This window comes from Ochotona curzoniae, unplaced genomic scaffold (assembly GCF_017591425.1).
Source record: "Ochotona curzoniae isolate NIBS_2020 unplaced genomic scaffold, NIBS_Ocur_1.0 contig_291, whole genome shotgun sequence".
Taxonomy (NCBI): domain Eukaryota; kingdom Metazoa; phylum Chordata; class Mammalia; order Lagomorpha; family Ochotonidae; genus Ochotona; species Ochotona curzoniae.
This window is the reverse complement of record NW_024465649.1, coordinates 13,307,628-13,323,706: the sequence shown is the minus strand read 5'-3', so window position 1 is coordinate 13,323,706 and position 16,079 is coordinate 13,307,628. Positions and strand designations below refer to the sequence as shown.

At 52.4% G+C, this 16,079-nt stretch overlaps 1 protein-coding gene across 1 annotated transcript in view; it reads right to left on the bottom strand.

The window, feature by feature from the left end:
- Positions 1-15,744, bottom strand: part of SLC1A7 (solute carrier family 1 member 7) — a 38,935-nt gene extending 23,191 nt beyond the window's left edge. Inside the window, exons 1-2 of the mRNA XM_040978667.1 lie at positions 15,422-15,744; positions 9,290-9,369 (exon numbers count right to left, since the gene is read on the bottom strand). Coding sequence (XP_040834601.1) covers positions 9,290-9,369; positions 15,422-15,598 — 257 coding nt within the window. The 5' untranslated portion in view covers positions 15,599-15,744. The remainder of the gene's footprint in view (positions 1-9,289; positions 9,370-15,421) is intronic.
- Positions 15,745-16,079: the final 335 nt, after the last annotated feature.

The window sequence follows — 16,079 nt, the reverse complement described above, 5'->3', positions numbered from 1 at the left end:
ATACTTGCCCACTCACCTTTCTTGAGTACCGTGTATTTGCCACTTCTCTGGGAGGCCTTCCGCTGAGTGCTACCTGCCCAGTGTACCCCATGCTTCCCGGTTTATTACAGGGCCCTCTGGCACCAAGCTCACCCTACCTCTCCCAAGCCCCACCCAACGCCTGGCAGTGGATGAGCATGGACAAAGCAGCGACTGTAAATGGATCCCATTTCTCTTTCCCTTCCCTATCACCTACTACTGCTGCCCTTTCTCAAATTTCTATTTGGGTGCTATCTCCCTCTGATATATAAAAAAAAATTACACTCTGTTTCAGATCTTTAGGTTCAATTTAAATTCATTAAATCAAATAAAATATTCACTTCCCCCTCCCTGTGTTCCTCTTTTTTTTTTTTTCCTGTGTTCCTCTTGCACCCACCCCACCTGGGGACTGGGCTGGGAAGCTCGCAGGAGCAGTCCTCTCGAGCCAGAAGCACCAGGATACGTGGCTGAGCCTTGGGTTCTATTGGCGGATAAATGGGATGATGGCTCCCCCTGTGCATGGGTCCACCTTGGCACAACCTGGCAGGCATGCAGTGAGAGTACATTCCTGGTGTAACTGTCTACACTCACCTGCCCCAGCTCCTCCAGGATAAGCTAAGGTCCTCTGGGTACCAGCTTGCTGATGTGTGTGATGTCAGACCAGGGTGACTTTCTACATCAGACTGTTAGGAGGATGGCTCATGAGAGCTCTGGTGGCTGTAGGTCCCCTGAAAACAAGTCAGGGCTTAGGGTACTATGTGCCTGTGTGGCCTTGAGGCAGCTGGTACCAGAACTTCTAGGAACAGCTGGGGGCAGGGTTGAGTGACAGGTGATGGTGGCCACCCACGGGGTCTCTGGAGTTTGTTCTCAGTTCCCTGCTGTCTGTTCCTCTGCTTCAACGACCTGGCAGAGGGCCCCGGCGACATATGGATCGGATCTGTGGGGGGTGGGAGGCCCAGAGGAACAGCTAATGTGTTGGCTGAGACGGCAGGGATGTAATGGGCCCCAGCAGGCAGGGAGTTCGGGCCAACTCCACCGCAATGACAATGCTGAACCCAGACACTCACTGGGCGGCACTTGGCTTCCACAACTCAGAGTCCAGTCCTGGGGCAAGGGAGGTCAAGCTGGAGCAGCAGCAGGCAGCAGCCTTTTATTTGAAGCCAGCCTGATGAGTCACCTGCCACCTGCCACCCTATGGCTCTGGAAGACCTTTAACCCAGTGACTTGTCCAGAGTGTCACAGGTCCACCCTGGTGCTGAGATCCTCTGGGAAAGGGACAGGGGAGGGGAGGACATGTCCCACAGAGGCACATTGGGGTAGGTGGCAGGTGACAGACAGGGACAGGGAGGCACAGAGAGGCAGGGCAGACCTGGGACCTGATGAAGCAACAGCAAACGGTTCTCAGCCCTGGCCTGGAAGGAGCCCCTCTGAGAAGTGGTGAGCTGCCAGTGGCCAGAGGTATTCAAGCAAAGAGTGTGAAAAAGTAAGGAAGTCAGTGCCCTGACCTGGGGTGTGGGAACGGGGACAAAGGGGGTACTTCCCCAGGCAAGTCGGGTCCCCTTGGCCTCCCAAAGGACAAGGTTTCTTTCTGCCTGGAGCAGATGACAGGCGCAGCAGCTGACAGCAAGTGCCACGTTAGCACGAGTCACACTTCCCAGCTGGCTGTGCCACATTGCCAGGCCTGGCCAATTCCCTGTGACACCGAGCAGCTGCCCTGGCTGCCACTCAGCTGCAGGCTGTCCCCAAAAGTCACCCACATCCCCAGGCTAAGACCTGTTCCCATCTAGCCTCATGGTGACCACTTGCCCTGGGCACTCTGTGGACCTGGAATTGATTGGCACTCAGTACAGGGTACAATGACACCTGCTGCTGCGTACAGTTAGGAGTTGAGAGACCAAAAGTGGGCTTCTCAGAGGAGGTGGCTGCGCAGTGGAACCTGAAGCATACACAGGAGCTTTCTATAGAAGACTGGCCAGGTCAGTCACCAGATGGAAGTTCAGACACTGCCTGTGGCCCACTGCTGACCCTGGTCCCCGCCCTCCTGAGCAAGGCGGTCAGCTGACTGGATGGAGGGCCAAGGCAGGCCCTGGGGCTTGCCAGAGGCTGTCTCAGGGCATGCAGAGCCCGATTAGGCAGGACTTGAAGGGCAGGGTGCAGGGGCCTGCCTGCCTCCTGCTCACAGCCTGGTCCTGGGCCAACTGCCCCCTGCGCACTGGCTGCCAAACCAGGCTTCTAGGGGCCACTCGGCCAGAACCCTTGCCACTCAGGACCCTGGCTCTCCAGGCATTTTCTGCCACACAGAGGAAGGGGAGAAGAGAGGGTGGTGTTTCTCGGACCAAGCAGGATTTGTTTCCTGATTCTAAAAAAAAGCAGTGCAGGATTCTTACAAAAAGTTGAAATCAGACACAGCCCCTTCCTTGCCCTCCTGTATACACACAGATACTCACATAAGCACACCCCACGGAGCTGCACACACAGCTGGGATGCAACATTTACGAAACACTGGGCTATCTTCAGCACCAGTGAATCACACACACATGGATTCAGTTTTCCTTGAACGATGCCTGGGCTGAGATGTTGGCGAAGAGCAGAGAGGCAGGCTTGGCAAGAGGAGAGTAAAGAGGAGACAGACCCGGAGCCAGACGCCGGCCCGCGACTCGGCCCGCGACTCGGCTCCTCATGCAGCTCTTCTGTGGGGACGTGTGGAAGCAGGCAGGCCTGGCTGCCTCCCCATGGTCAGATGCCAGCTCCAGGCACATGTGCACCCAGAGCACCTGCCAGGACCTGCTTGGTACTTTTTTGCAGATACATTGATTCTGGTGGCTGAGACTGGGGGATGGGAGAGGGGTTAGGTAACGGGTAAAGCCGGAGCCCCAGTGGACACAGAGGCCCCAGTGGAGTCTCCAGCAGCACCCTAACTATGGGAAACAGAGGACACCGCCCCCAACCCTGAGTAGAATGAAACAGGACCACAAATCTTCATAGTATCACGCTGAATGGAAAGCAAAAGACAGAAGCAGAAACTGGTTTATTCTTGTGAGCATATCAGGAAGGTATCATGCAAGAACTTGAAAGGACAGAGAGATACCCAGACTTTTGGGGGTAGCCTGTACATTAAAAACCAAAGGAGGCTGGTGTGGCGGTACCACAAGGTAAGCTGCTGCCTGCGATGCTGGCATCCCATGTTGGAATACCAGTTGGGTCCCCGCTGCTCCACTTCCTATCCAGCTGCCTGCTAATGCACCTGGGAAAGCAGTGGAAGAAGGCCCAAGTGCTTGGGCCCCTTCACCCAAGTGGAAGACCAGGAGAGAGTTCCAGGCTTCTGGAATTTGTTGTAGGTATTTGGGGAGTGAAATGAAGGATAAAAATTTCTTCCTCTCTTTTTCACTCTTTCAAATAGATAAAATAAACCTTAAAGAAAAAAAAATGGGGGGGATCCAAGTAGTGACAAGTGGCCCCTCTGGCAGAGATCAGGAATCCCCAGGGAGCTCAGGGCAGGGCAAAGCTGTGACTGCTCTCATGGACAATGACTGGGCACCCCAGTGCTGACTCCGGCACCCCTCTGCCTATGTCAGGGGTCCACACCCATGGGCTGTGCCGTCGGCCCCACTCAAACATGTACATGCTGGACCTGCAGTGTGAAGCTAGGCCGGAGCTCTTGAGATTGAATAGAACATGGCTCAGCATAGCACACACGGGCCACACAGCTGAATGACTCAATTGCCCTGCCAGATGTACCCACCCACAAGGGTTCCCGCGTGCTGGGCCCACAGGGAGAAAGGTGCTGGCCAGAGGCCATGTTCCTCTATCTGCCCTCCTCTGAAAGTGGGTTTACATCGGACCTTTGCTTTATGGGGTCAACTAGCTAGATAGCACCTGCTCTGGGGAGCTCCTGCCAGGCTGAGCTTTGGCACCTGTCAGCCTAGGACCTTGCTCTAGGCCCTGTGGATTTGCTGAATGAATATTAACCAACATTTACAAAAAAAAACAAAATAGCAACAGTGGCAGGCTGAGTGAGGGTTGTGGAATGAAGTCAGAATCTGTTCTCTCCTGGGAGCCAACATGGTTTCGACCTGTGATGCCTTTTGTAAACAATTTTGAAAGACAACTCTTAACCACCCCTACAAGGATCCACTCAAAGCCCTTCAGCTGAGCTTCAGCCACCTCCCTACTGCTCTTTCTTACCTAATAAACAGCTATTAGGCACCTGCTGTGTACCAGGCCTTGCAGCAGGTGGCAAGAAATCAGACCAGAGATGTGGGCAGGGCCTTTCAGAGTCATCCTCTGGCAAGGGAGCCCTGGAACCAGCTGCCAGGAAAAAGAATGAAGGTGAGTCAAAGAGGTGCACACACCCTACAATGACCCCAAGGACCCAAGTCCTGCAGAGGGCTGGTAAGTGTGGGCAGGCCCTGTGACCTGCTGCTCCCAAGAGAGGATGACAGAGGTGATTGCATGTCCTCCTGTCATTGTAGACTGGAGAGTGAGAGAGCCCCTTGCTGACCTTGACCCCAACATGCTGCAGAGGGGCAGGTGGGAGGCAGGAGCCACAGGGTGGAAGCAGGGCAGCATGAGGGGGCAGGGACAGGAAATGTCTGACAAGAGCTTCTGATGAGAAGGAAGTGCAGGGCATAAGGGGGAATGCAGCAGAGGACTCAGCAAGGCCCTGCCTGGACTTCCAACCCACACAGAAATGGCTGAAAAGCCACCAAGTCCACGGTAATATGTTACACAGATAGGATGGATGGGGGCACGGGGCAGGACAGGTGGTGGAGAGGGAAATGAACCAGGGACAGAGGAGGGCCTGACATTGTGTCTGTCTCTTTCGCCCAACTACAGTGATGCTGCTGACCATGACCTGCTTAAAGCCAAGAGTGCCCGAACAACAGGATGGCAACTGCAAGTACAGGCTGCACTCGGCCAGGCCTGGAATGGCTCAGGCGAGGGGCTGCATCGCAACAGACTCTAAAAAAAAAAAAATAAAAAGATTCAAGAGCTGGAGGAAGCTGGATTACGGGCGGAGTGATTGAGCTGGACTCAAGGTGGCCCATCGGCCCCACTTCCAACCCTCTGACCTCCAGAGAGGGGTGCCAGCTGTTGGCTCAGATCGATGCCTCGACTGTCCAGCAAGAGGCCCTGGCATTGCGTAGTGTGGTGCGCCAACTGTGCCTGATCAGTGATTAAACTAGCACCGCTGAGCTCACCCAGGGCCCGCAACAGCATAAGTGTCACCAAGAGTCACCAACACACAAGGGGCTGCAAGGGCTTCAGACAGAAACTTGAGCTAGGTCTGTGTTGCACCTGAAAACACTAAAAGTTTGATTTCCAGTGTAGGCATGGTGTGCTGCAAGGTGGGGTCCTCTGGAAGGGAGTTGGGTCGGGGATAGACTGAGGCTTTCTTCAGGGGACTGGTTTAGTCCTCATGGGCTCCAGTTGTTGAAAGCTGGTCTGGCCTCTCTCCTGCCCTCTACTTTCATACACGCACCTGCCATGTGATGCCAGCCACCACGGCCCTCACTGGAGCCCTGGAGAAGCTGGTGCCATGCTCTCGAGTTTCCTGAAAAGCAGCTTGGAAATGGACTACAATGGTCTTGAAAACAGGCACGATGTAAATGAAGCCAAGTGAAGAGGGCCTCTGTGACTGGGTCAATGGGAGCCACTGACCCCAAAGGTATGGAGACAGGAGAGCACGAGGTGTGCTTGGGGACAGCTAGTGACCGGCCTACTCCTGTAGCTTGGCTCAGGGAAGGGGCAGTAGGCAATCATTGCCCCTACAGGGCACTGGAACTGGAAGCAAAGGAGCTCGGCTGTTGTTTTCCCACTCCTTGTAGCAATTATGTGCTGGGACACCCAACTCCTGGGGGCACTGCTGGGCGCCCTTGGGGATGGAGGGGCAGCAGCCCCGCATGACAAGCAAAAGGTCTAACCCCTGGGCCATGGAGCTTTTAAACCAGGGCCCTGCTTGGGCTGGGGGATGGGGGTGGGGAGGGCTCTGATTCAGCAAGTGCAAGGACACAAAGTAGCAATGCTGACTTTGCTCTGCCCTGAGCAACAGCCCCAGCCTGGGCTACCCGGCAGATGGCAGACAGGGCTGGGGCTGAGAGGAGGAGGTCAGGCTCAGACCCAGTGCAGGTTTCACATTCCCCCATTGGAAGTTTTTGTTTGTTTTTGTTTTTGCAAAGTGAGATTTATTTAAGAAGAAAGGAAAGTGTCTCCTGCCCTAGCAGCTGGAGTGCTCTCCAAGGAAGGGAAAAACCCCAGATCTCCTGTTATAGTGGCAGGAGGGAGATCCAAGGAAGGAAGGAAGGAAGGAAAGAAAGAAAGAAAGAAAGAAAGAAAGAAAGAAAGAAAGAAAGAAAGAAAGAAAGAAAGAAAGAAAGAAAAGGTAGAAAAGGTGTCTTTTATGCTGTGTCTCAGGGGAGTTGCCCAAAGCACTTCTGCTTTCATGGCACATCACTCTGCACTGACCCCAACTGTACACTAAACACACTGCCTGCTCTCACACCAGCTTATCTCAAGTTCATACCATAGCATGTTCCAGAAAGAGAAGTCACTTGTTCAGTGGAGAAACCAGGAGTTTGGGAGCTGGGATTCAAGGGACTCACAGGAGCCCAGGGTGGCTGTCCTGCCTCTGGTCCCCTGGCCATGCGTGATGAGGACGCCTGGCTTCTGAACAGTTTTTCTGTGAATTCGGTGACTTAATTAAGGTCGTGCAGCTGTTACAGGGCAGGACTGGGCCAGGCCGGGCCGGGTACTGAGCTCTGTGTGACTGCAGGGCCCATGCAGGGGTCTGTGCCTTCAAGGAAACCCCAAGTCCAACAGCAAGGATGGCAGGGGTGTGGGGAAGGGTCACAGAGCTGCCTCCTTCATCAGCATGCTCCTGTGGTTCTTGGGAGAATTGTCTGCTTGTGCTTAGCTCCCTACCGCCTGTGAGTGCCCCAAGGCTGCTCTTTGCTTCTCTGCAGAGCCCAGGACCCAGAATGCACGACACAGGGTTACTACATACATGCTTCGCTCATGATACTTGTGTGGACAAATATTACCGAATACGTACAGTGTGCCTGGCCCTTGGTCACAGGTTAACCATCCAGGACTGAATCTCAAGACATATTGTCCCCTCAACTATATAAGTAATATTAAAAAGAAAATTAGAAAAAAAATTTAAAAGACAATACTGTTGGGGCTGCTGTTGTGGCATAGCCGGTAAAGCTGTCACCTGTAACTCCAGCACCTTACATTGGTGCTGGTTTGTGTCTGAGCTACTCCACTTTTAATTTTTTTTTTTCTTAAGGCAAATTCACAAAGAGAAGGGAGCCAGGTGTTGGATGGGAAGTAGAGCAGCTGGGAACTGATGCCCATCTGGATCCCAGTGCTTGAAGGACAAGTAATCTGTCAATTAAGCCACTGTGCCAGGTTCAAGGGCTGTTCCACTTCTGATCCAGCTCCCTGCTGATGGCCTGGGAAGGCAGTAGGAGCTGGCTCAAGTGCTTGGGCTCCTGTACCTGCATGAGAAACCCAGCAGAAGCTCCTGTCTCCTGGCTATAGCCTAGTACAACCCTGGTTTTTGCAGCTATCTGGAGAGTGAAGCATCAGATGGAAGAGCTCCCTCTGTGTGTGTGTCTCTCTCTCTGTAACTGTGGCTTTCAAAATTAATAGTTTTTCTTAAAAAAAGGCTCTATGGAGCCTATAGCCCAGTGCACAATGAAAAGGGAATCAATGCACATTCTGGAATATCAGCATCTGATGGGAGAAGATGAGCAGTGCAAGGGCCTTGCTAGGGTGGTGCCATGGAGGCTGAGAGCTGGGGAAGAGGAAGAAGAGGGGAAAAAAAAGAGGAAGAAGAGGAGGGGCATGTTATTCCAGGTAGAAGGAACAGCATGTGTGGAGTTTCCAAGGTGGTCTAGGGTGGGTAGCACTAGAATGAGTGTGGTGTGAGCTGAGATGGGGACCAGGCAGGTGGAGAATTGGGGCCTTATTCGAATGCCACAGAAGCCATTGGAGGTTCAGGAAGAGGCCTCACCTACTTCACCTCATCTCTATCCAGGCTGTGGGGTGAGAGGGGGAGGGAGGGCCGGGGCTGATCAGTCATCAGTGATCAGTGAAAGAACAGCACAATGCCAGGGACCTGGGGCAGGCACGAAGCCAGGTTCTTGTTATGAGGCAGACTCTACTGGAGTCACTCCAGACTGGCCATGAGAATGAGGGAGACAGAGGAAGCCAGCAGCCTGGCCGAACAATAGGTCACACAGAACTGCCCCTTCCTATGTCAGGAAAGGGCAAGCCAAAAGCCAGAGAGGGCCATGGTTTGGCAGGCAATGTTTCCAAGTTGGTGGCATTAAACTTGCCATGCTGATGACCTATCTGAATGGGGACATCAACCAGGAGGTTGACATATCAGGGGTGGGGCTTGGAGGAGAGGCCTGGGGGTGAGATCTGCATTGGGTGCTGGGCACGGAGGTGGCTTAGGAAAGCCCTGAGACATTGCAACATTAGAGTGTAGGCAGAGACAGAGGGCAGACAGCAGACAAGAAGTCAGGAGAGTATTCCCACGGGGCGGGAGGGAGCCACTGGATGCAGAGAGCAGGGCGATCAGGAGAGCACGATCCTTGGACACTGCCATCTGGGGATCCCTGGTGACCTTGACAGATTCACAGACTCTGCATGATGCAGAAGATGCCCAGAGGGAGCTGGCATTGTAGTGCAGCAGGTTAAGCCCTGCCCCCGATGTTGGATTCCTAGCGCTATTCAAGGGCTTTCATGATGGCGCAAGAACTCACCCTTCAGGTTCGTCCACCCATGCCCTGCCATGATGCATTGCCCCCTTCCCACTTCACACACAGTCTTTATGACAACCTCTGAAGTGAGCACTGTGCTTTCCCTTCTTCAGATGAGGAGCATGAGGCTGAGAGAGGTTTGATAGCTGTTCTGGGTTGCACAGGGGTCCGGGAAACCTGGTGAAGGGTCTTCAGGGTCACCTTTCCCCTATTCTACTCCCCACAGCCCTGAGTGGTGTGGGAGTTATGTCACATCCTATGGCTCCCAATCACTTGTTCAGGCCACCAGAAACTACAGGATAAGACGAAAATAACCGAAGACCCAGAACATTGGGCTGCTGCCCAAGAGGTCCTGTGACCACAGCATGCCCAGGGCCTGCAGCTGCTACCCAGCCGCCCACAGTAGCAGCAACAGGAACAAGACAGGACCTGGCTTCCAGCACTACTCCTCACCCCCCACATCCCCAGTGCAGTCTACCCAGGAAACACCTGCCACTCACCTGGACACCACCAATGGCAATATCAGCATCTTCAACATCCTCATTAAGAGCTCCCCAGGAAACTGCAGGTAACTAATTTCCTGAAAAGGTAACAAGCGCTGAGGTTAGAGCAGGTAATATAGACTTCATGGCTGTAAAGTGGGCACGTGTGGGCAGCAGAGTCAGCAGAAAGAACTGGCTTTCAAACCAAATAGGCCTAGGTTCCGATTTTGGCTGCCTCTGCTCTTCCACCAGATGTGTAGCTTTTAGTACATGACTTAACCTCTCTGATATGTCCTCACCTGTGACATGGGGACAATGAACACACTCCCTGGAGTGGGGTGGTCAGCCATGGCTGTGACACCAGCATACCAAATTGGAGGGCTGGCTCTGGCCCTGACTGATCAACTTCTGCCCCAGGGACCTGCTGAGATACCTGGGAAATCCTGCAGAAGATGGCTCAAATGCCTGGACTCCTGCCATCCACATGGGAGACCCAGATAAAGATCCAAGTTTCAGTTTAGACCAGCCGCATTGATTGTAACCATCTGGGGAGTGAACAGGCAGATGGAAAATCTCTCTCTGTAACTCTGCCTTTCAAATAAGTAAGCTTTTTAAAATTTTTATTTAAAAGCATTCATTTGAAAGATAGAGGGATGCCCATACTACAGGTGCTGGCTTAGCTTGTGATGCCACAACACTGGCTCCATAAATAAGCCTTCAAAATCAAAATGAATATCTCCCATGGGGCATTGGGAGGCTTACGTAGGAGGAGGTCTGTAAGCACTTGGCATGGAGCCTGGATGAGAGTAAACAGGAAACCTGGGAGAGAATGGATCTTCCCCACACTTGCCCACACACCTGTACCTGTCCCTAGAGCAAAGCCCATCTCAGCTAGCAAGGGTGGGACATGAAAGGGCAGGGTTCACATGTATCCAACCCATGTTGTGGCAGGACTCTCACTGGGCATCCCAGAATAACTCAGGCATGACTCCTGCCCCAGAGAAGTGCCCAGTCTAGTATACAAGGAGAGTGACCCAGAGTTAGAGCAAGGGCTCTATGCGGCAGTTTCGCCATTGGTAAGGAGCCTGTGCTCATACGGGTCTCCTCTATAATGTGGAGAGGGAAGGAGGGGGGAAGAGAGAGCAGGAAGTGGTGGTGGGGGTGGGGAAGAGAGACAAGGAAGGAGGGGAGAGAAGGAATGGAAGGGAGGTGGGAGAAGAGAGGCATGGGGCTGTGAGATGGCACTCAGTGTTAACAGCTCTCTGCCTAGTGGCCCATGTGGGTCCCTTTGCTGCCTTTCAGGTATATTAGCAGGGAGCTGCACAGGAAGTGGAGCATGCATGACTCAAATCAGCACTGGATATGGGTTGCTGGCATCAGAAGTGGTGGCTTAGAAGGTTGACACCATTGAGTTGATCCTCTGCTGTTACACCAGCATTCCATGTCAGTACCAGTTTGTATCCTGGCTGCTTCTTTTCCAATCCAGCACCTTGCTTGTGTCCTGGGAAGGCAGTGGAAGGGTGCTCCACATCCTTGAGACACTGCACCCAGGCAGGAGACCTGAGGGAAGCTCTGGGTTTCTGCCTTCAGACAAGACTAACTCCAGTCATTACAGCCATTTGCAGAGTGAACCAACCAATGGTAGCTTTTTCTGTGTAATTCTGCTTTTAAATGAAAATAAATCCTATAAAAAGAAAAAAAGAAAAAAAAAAGAGGTAGTGGCTTAATTGACTGTGACACAAAACACCTTGGGCCAGAATTCTAATCTCAGTCTCTTCACAGGCTGTTGGCTCCAGCCTATTCATAGATCTTTCTGGCGCCAAATCTTTGCCCAATCTCCCCAGTAACAAGGCCACATGACTGGGGCACCTGGAGCCTCCAAGCCTAGCGAAATGTTACCTTGCAATGTCACAGGTGTCTCCTTCATGGAGCATTTGCTGTTACTGGAAGCCTGAGCTGCATACATGGTTTATGAATGGCAAGTTCAACTCCATTTTACTATTTCTGCCACTCTGACTTGGATCACTCAAAATCTGTGCATAGTTTTCTCATACTGCATGTTTTCCAGGAGCTTTGGGGAACCCATTTGGCTCATGTGTGTGGCAGCGGTGGGGGCTGGTGGTGGACTGGTGACCTGTCAGAGCAGGGCAGCCTGGCAATGACCTGGTTTTTCTCTGGGAGTGGGTGGACTGTTGGAAGCGGGTCTCCCGTACAGAGGACTTTACAGAACTTCCTCCCTCTGCAGTTATGGTGGGAGGCGTATCTTCCCATACCCAACTGGGGAACAAGGTTGTGCCTAGGCTCAGTTGGCAATCTCTCTCTCTCTGGATCCCAAAATCAAGTGTGGCTGAGTCCTGACCATGGGTCCCATGGATCCTACTGTTCTGATGACAAAATTCCCGCCCTGGGCCCTTCCTGCCTCACCCCTGCCTGGGGCAGCGCCTCCCCTTCCAGAGTTCACTGAAACAGACCACCTTGGCATTGATGCCTACAGATGAGACTTTTAACTTTCTGTGTTCTACTCAATGAGGTCATTCAACTCCATCCACTTCCTGAGCGACCGCATCTGTTGACGGCTCTCAGCTGTCTGCCCTTCTCTTCTTTTTGTTCCTAGTGGTAATTTTGTTACTGCTTTTCTGTTAAAGGATTTCTTTATTTTAAAGGGTGATGGAGACAGAGAACCTTCCATCCACTGTTTCATCCCATCCCACCCCCAATCTCCAACAAATGCCTGCTACAGCTGGGGTGGACCAGGCCAAATGTAGGAGCTAGGAACTCCATCCTCCATCCGAGTCCCCCGTGGGGGAGGCAGGAACTCAGGCACTTGAGCCATCTTCTGTTGCTTCCCAGACACGTTGGCAGTGAGCCGGGCTAGAAGCGCAGTAGCAGGAGCTTGAAATGATGCTCCGAGATGGGACTCTGGGATCCGGAATGATGGCCTAACCCACAGCACCCCAAGGCCCGCTGCTTGGTGATTTTTAATCTTTTGAAAAGTCTATGACCCTAATTTGAGTGGAATCCTAGGAAGTAAACATGGACGTGACTGTCCTTGCCACACTATCATTGGTAGTCTCAAAGTGATGGATCACTTTAAATGAAATACTGAGACTGTCCAAGGATAAAATCTTGTGTTTTTTTTCCCCTAAATTCTTTAAACAGTGGAATATTTTGCCACTTTCCAAGTTGTTTATAATTTTTGCCTTTTGCATAAGCTTACAAAATAGGAAGGCTTGATTTGAGTCACAGGCAGAGATCAAACAGAAGAAATTCTGGATTTCGATAGAAGATTCTGAGAAAGCCAATTCCTGCCAAATCATTGTTCCAAGGCTCCACATCCTCCCTTCAGTTTGTCTGGCAGATTCAGCCAGGCCAGAACATACTTGTGTTTCCAAACAGAGGGAGGAGGCAGCCTTGGCAAAGGAGGACCCCGATGAATTTGGCTTTGAATGATAGGCTTTGCAATTTGTTTTCACACAATCATTTTTCTGCAGAATATATATATTTTTGTTGTTGAGGAAAATTAAAGTGAGCAGGTTGCAGATCGTGCCATTGCCAGTTCAATTCAGCAAACACTTGAGGGTTCTCTCTGAGCCTACCATGAAATGAGGCTCATATGTTGATTTGAGAAAGCCTGCATGTTGACTGGCAATGTGCAGGCTGGTGAGAGAAAGAAAGCAACCTATGCAGATGGCTCTGCAAGCAGGCAGCCAGCAGTGGACAGACAAGGCAGGAGCTGGGAGGAAGGAACTCTTTCAGCTGTAAAGAGTTCTAGAAGACTGTCAAAAGCATGTGAAATTTAATTTTAGGGGCTGGCATTGTGGTGCAGCAGTTCGATCTACCACTTATAACACTGGTATCCTATATCAGAGGCCTGGGTCACTTAAAAAAAAAAGACTTACTGATTTATCCTTTTATTTGAAAGGCATATTTTACAGAGAAAGAAGGAGGGGACAGAAAGATCTCCCATCTGTTGGTTCTCTCCCCAAATGGCCACAATGGCCACAGCTGTGCTGATCCAAAGCTGGGAGCCAGGAACTTCTTCTGGGTCTCCCATGCAGGTGCAGAGTCCCAGGGTTTTGAATCTTTCTTCTCTGTTTTCCCAGGCCATAAGCAGGAAGCTCAGTGGGAAATCGAGCAGTTGGAACATGAACCTGTGTCCATATGGGATGCTGGTGTTAGCAGGTCAAGCTTAGCCTTCCATGCCACTGCACTCAGCTCCAAGGCTGCTCAGCTTCGGAGGCAGCTTCCTGCTAATGTGCCTGGGAAGCAGTGGAGGATGGCTTTAGGAACTTGTTTCCCTACAATCCAATGCAGGTGGAGTTCCAGTTCCTAGCTTGGGGTGTGGCCATTTGGGGAGTGAACCAGTAGGTATAAGAGCTTCCACACCCTGCCCCCCATCACTCTGCCTTTCAAAAGACAGAATAAACCTAAAACATGTGCAGGTTGTATTATTTGAAGGACAGAGAAGTCAGGGAGGGAGAAATTTCCTTTCTACTGGTCTATTTCCCAAATGCCTGTATCAGTCAGGGCCAGGCCAGCCAAAGTGGAAAGGCAAAAACTCAATCTGGGTGTCAACAAGCAGGTGGCTAAGATCCAACTAGCTGAAGCATCACCTGCAGCCTCAGTGAGGGGTACTCAACAGGAAGCCGTATCTCAAGTGGCATCTTAACCATTCTGCCAAATGCCTATCTTTAAAAGCTTCTATAAGCTGTCAGGCCTGAATGGCTCCCCATCTCAGAAGGACCTGACAGGTAAGGGGGAGAACCAAGTCACATTGCATAAGCACAATGCATCCTTCGTTTACTACACAAGGGTTCTAGCTGACCCCCACTGCTCTGCCTCCCATCCAGCCCACCTTACAGATGAGGCAGCTGAGACTTCGCCCAGACACTTACTAGTGAGGTCAGAGTTGAGGGTTCTGCTGCCTCTGGGGTCTGCACTTGTCCCTGAAATGCAGCTAGTGTCTTAACAGATTTTCTCCTGCCGTGCTTGGCTCAGACATTGGGTAAGGGATTATTTTCCTCTTCATGGAAGCCACTGTCTATGTCTAGAGTTCCAGGGACAGAGATGGCTTTGGGTGCTGTAGGAGGGAGGGTCCCCAGGGTGGGAGGCACCTGTCAGCTGGTCTTGAGCAGGCTACCCTGAGCCCTCTGTCCCCCTCGGCCTTGTCCTGTGTTCTGACTCAGGCTTGCTGAGAATTCCTTCCCCACGCCAAGCTCTCTCAGATCACCCCAGGTGCCTGTCCCTGCCCTGCCCCCACACTCCAGTGCCCAGCCCTGTACACTCAGGGTTCAGTCCTCTGCCTGCTCCGTGGGATAACTTGGTCCAAGTTCTGAGTCGAGTTCTCTTTGCCACTTTTGTGGGTGTCGGACTCTTTCCTTGGTTAACACCTGTGAGTGTCTCTCCCCTTCCTTGGGAAATGGAGTCCTGGAGGAGTCTTCCCTAGAGAGGGAGTTTTTACAGTGGCTTTTAGGGAAAACTGGGACCTGCCCGGCTCCAGCCCCCACACCAAGTACATTCCAAAGTTTCTTCCTTTCCACCCTGCTCTCACACCTGCCCCTCACCCTTCCCTTGCCTTGCCTCCACTTAACTCCCCACAGGTGGGGAGCGGACAAGGGGGAAATCTCTCCAGAGCTCAGAGCTGATCACATCACTGTTCCATTCCAAAGCTTCTCATCATGGCCCCAAGACTACGTTCAATGATGGGACTCATAGGGGTGCTGGTCCTTGTGCCTCAGCACCTGCTTCCCCCAGACATTCTGGCAGCCACAGATGGCTTGCTCCACACCCATACTCTTGCCCTGAATTTCCTCGGCCTACAACGCTGTTCCTGCTCTCTGGCTTGTGAGCTGCCTGGAGGAGGTGTTCCTCACGGCCTGCTTTGGGTGCCTCCAGGAACCTCCAGGAACTCTTCCACTACCACAGTTCCTATATCCACAGAATTGCCAATGTGGCCTCTTTGCCCAGTGGGCCATTTAATTGGCATCTCACGCAAGTCCTACCAGGCATCCATCACACCCACATCATAGTGAAAAAAAACTGGGACCCCCGAGGCAGAGGGACTCAACTTCTCTTATAACCCCTAAATGATGTCAGGCCCGTGCACCCCACACCCCTAGCTGGGAAGCTGAGATGCTACAGGTGGCTGACCTGGGGTGAGAGGCGCCGGGTCCGCAGGAAGAAGCCGAGGAGGCAGCCCACGATGACAGACAGCACTGACAGGATGAGCAGCCCATTGCGTCGGCACACATCCTTCCCTCGTGCCAAGATGGCCCCCAGCACCATGTTGAGCCCGGCCTGCTGGCCTGGAGCACAGCACCATTCCATGTACCTGAGGCTTCCCCAGGGACACAGGGTGTGGGCTGGACTGGGGGCTCCGGCTTCCCAGCAGGCGGGTGGTCAGAGTTGCTAAGCCCCAGTCGCCTGCCTGGAGACCATGGCCACGCCCCATAGAGCAGCCACAATCCTATTACTAGATGCATCATTAGGAGCTAGGAGCAGATTAGGGCCTGGGAAATTAGAGCAGACCACATGGTCTGGGGGGTTCAGCCCTCAAAGCCAAGTGCACCTCTAACACAGGGCAGCAGACCAGGTCCTGGTGTGAGGAACAAGCTTGGTTGGTTTGATTCTTTGTTATATTTCTTTTCAGGAAGCATTGAGAGTGAACCAGTGAAGTACCAGTGACCACCCATGCTGATGAAGCATTTATTATGCACCAGATGCTGTTCTTGCAGGTGCACATTGCTTGCACATAGTGATGCCAGCCCCACCAATCCAGTCCTGCTTATATCACTGCTTCGCAGAGGAG